We start from the raw sequence: 11,364 nt of genomic DNA on the forward strand, positions 1-11,364 counted from the left end.
GGTACATTTTAAGCTCCATGTATATTGCTCACACTTATATTATTCAGCCTTCTCTTGTACATCATTATTTGACAGCAACAAAAATTTCCACATTTTGTGTAACATTATCAAGGCAAAAATCGTCAATTCAATAGTCTATTTTTTATGGCAACAATCGTCTATTTTGTCATGTCCAATTGACTGACTCACTTATATTGTTGAAAATAGCATTAGAGGAATAAAATAATTGTCTGAAATAATCTTATATAGTAACTACGTTGATTCTTAGTCACAACTGGGAACAATTTTGTCGCTTAAAATAAATAAAGTCGATGCTTATATCACCTTCTTAGAACTTATCAGGAAATCAACCAATTATAATATATTAAACACATGGACGACCGTCCATTTATATGTTTGTCCTGTGACTAAGGTAGACCAACCAATCAATGCTAGTCTTCAGGAGATAATATTTTTTATGTTTATGTATATTTATGTAATATAGCATATTTATATGTTTGTCCCTACAAAACCCAAAAAACTTGTATGCATGTTCTTGTAATAATTTTCATTTGTTGTTAGCTAGCTAAGGTAAGGTAGACCAACCAATCAATGCTAGCTAAGGTAAACCATGATTATTGGTGATTAATTTAAATTTTTTTTATGGATATTAAATGAAAAATACATAATATGTTATGTTAAAAGGTAGAAAAGAAGACAACAATATGCATCCATAAAAAAGTAAATGTATACGCGTGTGTTCAAAGTTGGTAAATTTTCTATTTATCCTTCTCAACTTAAGTTTACATGTATCTTTGCAAATTCCAAAAATTTGCATTGATACCTTTGCAGTTAACCACTCTTAAATACTTGTCATTTGATCATTAAAATAGTTATACTAATAATATTTAGAGTGTCATAATTTTTTTTTACATAAAATAAGTGACGAAAATAAGATTTGAACTCAAGATCTTACTATATATTTTTTTATTAGCTAAATTAACTGACACCCTGAAAATATATCTTATGAGATTTCAAATCTTAACTTTTGATAAGTGGATTTGAAATATTATCACTAAATTAATATTTTAGATATTAGTCTGAGAGATGTATAATCACTAAAAAAGTTTCTTAAAAAAGATAAGCTCTAATAATTTTTTTCCCTACCTAACCAAGTTAATGTCAAAGACTTTAGTCCGAGATATATATATTTTTCATTCGTAAAGAAGTTTCTTTTCAAGAAAATCTTAAACTTTGTCAAAAATTTTAGTCCAAGAAGTTAATGTCTGAATCAAAATGTGTTCCCTCGAACTGTTCTACCTACTTCTTTCTCTATCTATAAAATGCCCATGAGCTCCTCATCCCTCTCTACCCCATCCTCCATTAGCCTCTTCAGTTCCTGCAAGAAGCTTCTCCATGGCCTCATCTCCATTCTCTCCTCTTCTCCTCCTTCCCCTCGTCATCTTGGCCACTGTTGCCATTGGGAGCAGCAGTGATGAACCCAAAGAGAAGATGACCCACCTCCACTTCTACTTTTACGACTACTACGGTGGCCCGAACGCGACCACCATCACCGTCGTCAGCCCTCCCGGCAACTCCTCCTTCGGGAGCATCGGTGTGGGCGACAACATTCTGAGGGAAGGGCCCGAGTCGAGCTCCAAGCTCATCGGGAGGGCGCAGGAGCTCGCGGTGCAGGCGGGCCAAGAGAGCACGGCTTATCTCTCGGCGTTAAACTTCGTGTTCACCGCCGGAGAGTACAACGGGAGCGGCTTCTCCATCTTAGGCAGGGCGGTGTTGACGGAGACGATGGAGCGGGGCATCGTCGGGGGCACCGGCATGTTCCGAATGGCGCGGGGCTACACCCTGAGCAAGCTCATCAGGTCAACTGGAACTACCGAACTCGAGCTTGTGATGGAGTACGATGCTTACATCTATCACTACTGATGAGCTGCCTCGGCGGTCCGTTCTTGTGTGATTTAGTACTTTTGTGCGTCGTAATAAGACATTCTTACCGTCTCTGTCAAGACATCCTCGTGGTTGTTCCACGATTGATAAGTTTAAGGTTCGTGTCCATGTAAGAGCTTCTTATACTCGTACTGTGAGTTCTATATCTGTGATTCATACCAAGGAATTAATAAGGAACGTTTGGTTCGTTTCGAGTAATAAGCACATTTGATCGAGTAGGTTAAGTGGGATATGGTGGGGAGACATGGGGAAAGGAGGCAAACCACGGTTGCATAAAGGATCACAAGCCCATGCACTAAGCCATCTTGAGATGGTGCTTATATCCACATGTTTGATTCACTTTTAGCGCAAATGATGGCGATCATAGCTGGACGATATTTTAATCCACTACTGAGCTGCGCTTCATGTTATCTTCTTTATCTTCGTAGCTGGGAAGAGTAGGACATTCCGTTTGCTTAATCTAAACGTCAGTGGCCGTGCGAACATCTCTCTCAATGAAGAAAACAATCCGAAACATTGTTGATACGTGGAAGCTGTAGCAGAAATCTGAGATCTATCCACAAAGTCAACTTGAACATTTTAAACCTCTTTGTATTTCATGCAATTAATTAATACTTAGTTTATAGAGTTGGAAGAAAGAAAAAGTTACAAATGTTGCCCGAAACAAGAACAACAACAAAAGCATCGAGCAGCGTAGTCTTCAGGGCGACTACCGCTTCCGACTTGGGTGAGCTGTTCAATGGGTTTGCAAAACCATGCAATCATAGTTGTCGTGATCGGTACGTGTAATGGTAATTAATCATACTATGACTACGGCGGCTCAGATTAATTATCTCAAGACGTTAAACTTACATCATCTGATTCTAAAATTCTATACAACCATCCTCACATTTCAATGAGTCGTGCACAAACAAAATTCTGTAATTAATAATCATTACATATATAATTACCAAATCCATCATCGAATCAGTCTCTTGCTCGATACCATACGATCCTCAAACAAATCTATATTTTTTTAGCATGAATATCCAGTAGAAAAAGAATAAAGTTCAAAGAAAATACAAGTAGAGCATCAACATATACAATGCATAGATGTATGACCTGTATAGCACAAGTATACTCACAATAATTAATTTAAAATTATCTGCATTAGTCATATGTTGATGTCACCAAAAAATCAATCATATCAATCATATACAACACCTACTTATTCAAATATTTACTCTATTCTAAATTAATAATATTTTAATAAAAACACATCATGTAACAATAACAAGAATTATATCACATGTCACACTTTCATTTTTTTTCCTTTTCTTTCATATTCCTTTCACGTCACATGTTATATTATTTACACAATACTTTCTTATTCATAAAGTAGATAAAAATAATTATGACACTCATGTCCAGTCATGGGTTTATCGATACATTTCTCGTAAGATGATATAACATGTCATTATTTTTCACATAGTATTGCTGAAACTCAATTCACTTTTACAAAAATATTTTTTCTAGCTCTCTTACTAAAGCTACTATCGAGTAAAACATACTATCTCACAGCCTTCGCCTTTGTAGATTTAAACAGTATCTCTTCATCGGTTTGAAGGTTTACCATCTTGGAATCTACGAATGAGATATAAATCTATAGTGAAAAAATTATCAAGAAACTTACTTGACATTAAAATTATATAACAAATATATAATGCTCAATCACATGTCTCATATCAACACTATACTATTATACATGTTTAAGAAAAATTAATTCATAATTCATAATTTTTTATACATAAGATAAAGCATAATAATTAATTATTGGACTGTATTGAATCTCACAACCCAGTCATTCAAGTATTAAGTTCAAATCAAATACAATGAATCTACAATGGCAATACAAATCAAATAAAATATGATATAGATGTTTTATCTTACGGGATGAATTTATATTCCTCCAATAGCAATGGAGATAAATGAATGATAATCCTATATATGTTTTTTAAGAAGAAATAATATGTATCTTGATGATTTCTAATTTTGATTGAAAATGCTTTATGAAATCATGCTTGATGTCTTAATGAAAATATTAAGAGGTTTGATATCATGCTTAATGTGAAATTATGTATGTTGTACCTTAAAAAACTTGAACCATGATATCATGCCTAAAGTAATGATGCATAATGATTATGCTTAATAAGTTTATATTTCAAAATTATGCATGATGATTTTTGTGTTTCATGGCTTATTGATCTTTGTCGCAATGAAAGTTGCTTTTTCAGTTATAAACAAGATTGATGGTTTTTATGACGAAATTTATTTTTCGATCTTAAACTTTGATGCATGTTTTTATTTGACATAAAAAGATAAAGACATACTTGCATGAAACCAACAACTTAAAATGAAACATCTCTATCTTATTGATTTTTCAATAAAAGATTAATGAATCCATGTATATTATGCTTTTGTGAATCTCATGGATTATGAAAATGATTTGAATTTAATGGGTTTTATCGAAATCATCATCTTGATTTCTTGTTATTTATAACTTGAAATCGTTTATGAATCAAGATCTCTTATTATGTGTTCTTGTATCTTCTTATTGAGATTTATCCAAATGAATCATGGTTTCTCTCTTGATTTCTCAGAATTTATAGGATGAGATTATCTTTGAAGATCATTGACTATTTAATTTCCTAAGATTTCTTTTTGTTATTTAAATGAGATTTATCAAGATGAATTATTTGTGAATTAGATCTTTCTTGATCTTTCATCCTTCATGTCATGACTTTCATATGATTACCTTTGTATTTATGTGATGCTTAGAGCATTGATGTAAGAAAGAAATAAATTACACTATAAAAATTCTTCTTTCTTATTTACAATGACCAAAGGGAGAAAAGAAATCACTTGCATTTAGAAAGATCAATAAATCTCTTTATTTCATTTTGAATCTATTGAAAGTGATTTTGTTGATTTAACAAATTAAATGAGTTGAAAATAATGATGAATATTTTAAAAATAAATGTTTGCATCATGTTTGATGATTTTACATTTTGATATTATGCATGATGAGTTGTAGTAATGATTAATCTATTTTTGGTATCATGCACGAAGTAAGAATGAAATGTAAGGTTTTAAAATTGTACATGTTTTAATTTGAAACTATTATGATGCACAAACATATTGAAAAAAGATTGATACTTTAACTTTGTCATGATTTAAAAATTGATGTAAAGGAAAAAAGAATTACAATATTGTATTCTTCCATTCTTTTTGACAATGATAAAGGGGGAGAAAAATTGCTAGCTTAAGATGCAAAATTTTTTCCAACTTTCATGTGTGAAAAAAATTGCTAATTTGAACATCGTAAAGAAAAAGCAAAAATACTAACATGCATATCTAGCAAAATTTATAAACTTGCAAAACTTAAAATTTGTTAGCTTGCATATTCTAAAATGATGCATTGCTATCTTGCTAGCTTGTTATCTTGCATTTTTTTCAAAAACTTGTTAACCTTCATACTTCAAAAAAAAATAACACTTGCCAAATTGCTAGCTTCCATGTTGTAAAATGATGTAAAATTTTGTTAGTTTGCATTTTGCAAAGGAAGCAAAAAAATCATACTACTCGAAAGAGAAGAAAATGCTATCTTGAGCATCACCAAAAATTGCTAGCTTGCCTATCTTAAGAAACAAAAATACAAACTTATAAAATTTACAATCTTGCACATCTTTAAAATTAATGATGATTTGGTGATTATACATGTTGTAAGGTGATGAACAAATTTGCTAGTTGTATATTATAAAACTTGCATGATGATAAAACTAGAGATTATGCAATGATTTGAACTTGTATGTCTAAAACACTTGATAATTGAACTTCTCCTTTTTGTTGATGACAAAAGGGGAGAAGTATGATGTTATGCATGATTTTATCATGACATGTTACTTAGATTTTTGAATAGATTTTTGAATCCAAGAGTTATACCAATATGACATATTGATAGGGGGAGTTAAGGTTAACTCCGTCAACAATTGGTTGTCATCATCGAAAAGGGAGAGATTCTTGAATAACAGATTTTGATGATAAAACCAATTGATAGAGTTTATGATTTGATTTACATTTTGAGTGATACAGAAAGCTTCGATTAGGGATAAACAATTAAAGCAGGAAGAATCATGTTGAGCCGGAGAGAAACATGTCAGAAGACTGAACGTCGAGCCGAAGGATTGGTCGATGTATTGATAGAAGGCTTTGGGCCATGAATTCGAGCATCGGGCTAAGAAGAGTAAAAATTACACTAAGAAAATCAGAGTTCCAGAGGTCAACTAGTCGATTGGGCAATGAGCCACAAAAGAGGATGATACGCCGAAGAATCAAACAAAGCGTTAATAAACCAATGACATGTCGGACAACTTTGATTCAAGTTTTGTAATAATTGTCTAGATCGAAGTAGATTTTATGTGTACATGATTAACTATGAGAGCAAGGCATAATGTAAAATAAAGTCCTAGAGTCAAGAACGCGATTTCGTTGGGAGTTCGAGAGTTCGTCGGAAGTCCGAACGTTCATCGGAAGTTCTATTGGAATTGACCGAGAAATCCAAGAGCTTGCCAAAGAAGCTCATTAGAACTTGCCAAGAAGATCATCGTGAAGTCTAGGAGCTTGCTAAGAGTCCGCTGGAACATTGCCGAGAGATCATCGGAAGTTCGCTAAAAGAAACTAGACTAATCGGACCGAATTTGCTTAGTGTATACCTTAGAATTCGTAGTTCACACATAATTGGGATTAGAATTGGGCCACCCAATTATGGGCCAGTTGGGCCCATGTATGGACTATGTTGGGCCAAGTGTAAGGCCCAAACAGTGACCCAACAGGTGCCACCATCGTGGCACAGTCTCGGAGACTATGTCAGGTAGTGGTACCGCCAAACTGGGTGATGGTACCACCCAATGTCAATGTCAGGTGGCGGTACCACCCAGACACAGTCTTTTAGGTGATGATACCACTAGACTGGGCGATGGTACCGCTCAATATCAGTGTTGTAGGCGGTGGTACCGCCAGGACCCGGGAAACCCAGGATGAGACCTTTCTTGGCTCCAATTTTGAAGCCAATTGAGGGCTATAAATACCCCTTACTTCTCAGCTAGTAAGGCAAGAGAAATGATAAGAACTGATCCGAAACTATAGTAAAATAGCTTGCAAAAGTTGAGAGTTCCCCTCCATCGTTTCTAAGTGTGAAAGTTTGTAAAAGGAGAATGAGCCACTTGTGAAAGTTCTGTAAATAGGTGATTGATCTTTGTCTTTCAAGAAAGATCAATAGTGGAAGCTAGTAACCTCATTGGAGGAGGTATCGGGAGTGAATGTAGGTCGGATGATCGAACCACTATAAAATTGGCATATTCTTCTCTGGTTTGCATTTCTATTGTTGTCATTTACATACTGCAAAATGCTTTACTTACTTATTCATTATGCTTCCATATGCTTTCAAGTCAAGTATATTTCCGATACGATTTTTCATCGTACGAAGTTTATCAGAGTTTTTCAAAACCGTTATTTTTATCCACTGCACTAATTCACCCCCCCTTAGTGCCTACTCATTCCTAACACCTGCATGGTCTCTATAATGATCATGTGCACCGTATATGTCTATCCAAACAAATGGATAAAGAGTAATGGGTTGAATGGAAGTAGGTCACATGGGCTGAGTCACATCCGACCAATAAGCTAGGCCAAGAATAATCTGTCGGCTAGAGACCTAGCTTATGGGTTGTACCTAGCCAACTTGTTGAAGGCCTAACATGTAATCTGAGCCTAGCTTATTAGTATTAATCAAACTAATTAAATCAAACCTAGACCCAACCAACCATCTACTAATTTAATTTTTAATATTAATCAAACTAATTAAATCGTTACAATGTAACTATTAGTATTAGATTAACAAGATGAAATTATATTTAAAAAGAAGATAATATTATTTTTAATTAACTTTTATGTAAAACTTAAGTGAAATCAAATAATACTACAACAATTAGCATTATAAATCATATGTAATTTTTTAAAAAAAACTAAATATACAATGAATGATATAAAGTAACTATTGAAACTCAGATTTTGATAATGAAATCAATTGATGTGTTTATCATCTAATGTGTGTTTAAGTGACATAGGACTAGCTTTGATCAGAAAAGGTAAATCGATTAAAGTAAAAGAAATCAGACGTTGAGCCGAAGCAAACATGACAAAAGATTGGATAACGGGCCAGAGGATCGGTTGACTTGTCGGTAGAAGGCTTCGGTCTGTGAATTTGGGCATCGGGCCAAGAAGATTGGACATTATACCAAGGAGATTGGATGTTGCGAGAAGACAATATGTTGATTGGGCAATACGCCGAAGGAAAGGATGATGCGTCGAAGGATCGGATAAAGCGCCGGAAGAACTAATGACATGTCGGACAACATAGGATTCGTTTGTAATCGATTATGTCTAGATTGAGTTAGTTTAGAGTATAATTGAGTCGGTTTAGAATGTAATTAGGCTAACTCAATTAGGGGCCAACTTGGCCAAAAGTAGGGTTGTTTTGGGCTAAGAAAAAGGCTCATTCAATGACACAAAAGTTGAGTTAGGTAGTGGAACCGCTAATGGCTCAGTCTACGAGATACAACCTCCATGACTGTATCAGACGGTCTCATAGCTGCTCATGTGGGGACACTAGGGATACAATACAGGTGCTCATTGGGGAATGAGTTCACTGATTGATCCGCTTACGAAATGCTGGATGGTTAATAATATCTTATTGTTAGATAGCAATTCCGTAGTCATTCAAGTTTAAGAAAAATTAATTCATAATTTTTTAAGCTCAAATCAAATACAATGAATCTATGAAAGCAACACAAATCAAATAATATATGATGTAGATATTTTATCTTACGGGATGAGTTTATATTCCTTCAATAGTAATAGAGATAAACTCATATCATACTCTAAATGAAGTGGTGCCATTTAACTGACCTTTTATCCTCATTTAATTGGTTTATAACTATCTTAAATTGGTCTAACTAACTTATGAGTTGAATTGAGCTTGAACCCAACCAACCCTTCACTTATTTAATTTTAAATATTTAATCAAACTAATTAAACCATTACATTGTAACTATTAATATTAGATTAACAAGATAAAATTATATTTAAAAAATAAAATAAAATATTTTTAATTAACTTGTATATAAAATCTAAGAGAAATCAAGTAATACTTCAACAACTAGCATCATACAAGATATATAAATTTTTAAGAAAATTAAATATAGCATAAATTATATAAAATAACTATAACATAATTTAGATCTAAATCTAAATGTAAAAAAAATTTAAATTATTAAAAAAAATTATTTTTAACAAACACAAAGAAATCTACCTCACTCTTCGTTCCTCTCGCTGTTAGGCTCGAAGAGGAATCTCACCTTTTAAATAAGAGAAGATGAGTCCTCTCCAAAAGATAACAATTATTTATTTTTATTTATTTTTAGTTTTTTATTACTAACTAAAATGGTATCACCAACTTGGAATATTAAATATTCCCTTATAAAGTTTATTAGCAAGAAATAAAATCAAGAAATCAGTGCTTAATTAAGAGAGTTGATTATAGCTTTGAAAATAAAAAATAATAAAAATAAAATAATTAAGCTAAGCAAGAACTCCTATAAGTCAACTCTAAAATATATATAAGTAAATATAAATCTAAAAACTCAACAAGATTCATTCAATTAATGTATGTCAAATATCCGATAGAGTATTCTCATAATAACGAATGGAGACAAATCTACATTGTACTCTCAACGAGATATAAAGTGACATATCTTACCTATCAAAGTCGAGACATATTCGTCCCATAATGAATAGAGGAATCATTCAACCGTCATATCTAATGGCTTGTTAACTCTCCAAGAGAATCACTTGATATACCTCAACAGGGAAACATAATCATCTCATATAGGTTACATTCGAATCAAAATATTATATTAAAATATCTTTAAATTATCTTTCAAACATCATTAATATCAAAGAATATCTATTACCTCATAATTGACTTTAACTTAGCTCAATCGATTTAATCGACATGAATCAATTTAGCTAGATACCACTGAATTAACCTTTAATTCTTATTTAATTGATTTAGAGTCATCCAAAACTAGTCTAATTTAGATTTAATTAGATTCTATTTAAGTCAAATCGACTTAAACCGATCTAGTTCAGTGAACATTTGGTTCCAAATCAAGAAAAAAAAGGTGCTAATAGGAGTTCAAACATATCCAAAAAATGGTGCTAATAGGAGTTCAAACATATTAGAGATCATTCATATTGATATATGTTGTCCAAACATGGACACACATGGTAAAAAATACATCATCTCATTTATAGATGATTACTCACGATATATATATGTATATATATTTGCTTTATAACAAAGATAAAGCATTGGATGCCTTCAAAGTCTTTAAGGATGAAATTGAGAACTAATTTGATAAGTAAATTAAAATTATGAGATCAGATAGAGGTAGAGAATATTATGATAGATATATTGAAAATGGATAAGCATCTAGTCCTTTTGCTAAGTTTCTTCAAGAACATGAGATTGTTGCCCAATACGCTATGCTTGGTTCTCCAGACCAGAATGGTATTGCAGAAAGAAGAAATCAAACATTATTAGATATGATGTTGAGTATGCTTAGCAACTCCAATCTTCCTAAGTTCTTATAGACTGAAGCACTAAAGACGGCTATGTATATATTAAATCGAGTTTTAACCAAGGCTATCCTAAAGACACCATTTGAATTATGGAAAGGTTGGAAATCGGGTTTGTGACATATGGTGTTTGGGAATGCCTATCGGAGGTCAGGATATATAATCCACAAGAGAAGAAACTAGACCCAAGGACTATTAGTGGGTATTTCATTGCATATGTCGAAAAGTTCAAAGGTACAGGTTCTATTGTCCATCTCACACAACTAGGATTATGGAATCAAGAAACACTAAATTTCTAGAGGATGACATGTTTATTAGGAGCGATCAGTTCAGGAACATAGTTTCTGCACATGATTATATAGAATATCAACCCTCCACATCAAATAATAGATTAGTTATAATTCATAACACTCATCAAGTACAAACTGGTGCTGAATAATCAATCATTGAGATTCCACAAGTTGTTAACATTATTCTAATAGATCAAGCAGTTCAAGAATTATAACAAGTTCCTGAACAACTAAATGAACCACAAGTTCCTCACGGAAACATTGGTACAACATTAAGAAGATCTACTTAGAAATAAAAGATCAGCAATTCCTAGTAATTATGTTGTATATCTAAAAGAATCTAACTATAATATAGGAGCCAAAATTGATCATGAAACCTTTTCATAGGCCATGA

The 11,364-nt window shown here is 32.8% G+C and overlaps 1 protein-coding gene across 1 annotated transcript; it reads left to right on the forward strand.

Annotated features, from left to right (window-relative positions):
• Positions 1 to 1,342: 1,342 nt before the first annotated feature.
• LOC135644317 (dirigent protein 11-like) lies at positions 1,343 to 2,138 on the forward strand. Its single transcript, XM_065161791.1, has one exon. It carries the CDS (start codon positions 1,396 to 1,398, stop codon positions 1,921 to 1,923), a length of 528 nt encoding a protein of 175 aa, XP_065017863.1. The 5' UTR covers positions 1,343 to 1,395; the 3' UTR covers positions 1,924 to 2,138.
• Positions 2,139 to 11,364: the final 9,226 nt, after the last annotated feature.

Source organism: Musa acuminata, chromosome BXJ3-8 (genome assembly GCF_036884655.1).
Source record: "Musa acuminata AAA Group cultivar baxijiao chromosome BXJ3-8, Cavendish_Baxijiao_AAA, whole genome shotgun sequence".
Classification (NCBI taxonomy): domain Eukaryota; kingdom Viridiplantae; phylum Streptophyta; class Magnoliopsida; order Zingiberales; family Musaceae; genus Musa; species Musa acuminata.

Bases quoted from the DNA above. Each gene is read 5' to 3' on its own strand.
- LOC135644317 (XM_065161791.1), top strand. From the start codon at position 1,396: ATGGCCTCATCTCCATTCTCTCCTCTTCTCCTCCTTCCCCTCGTCATC.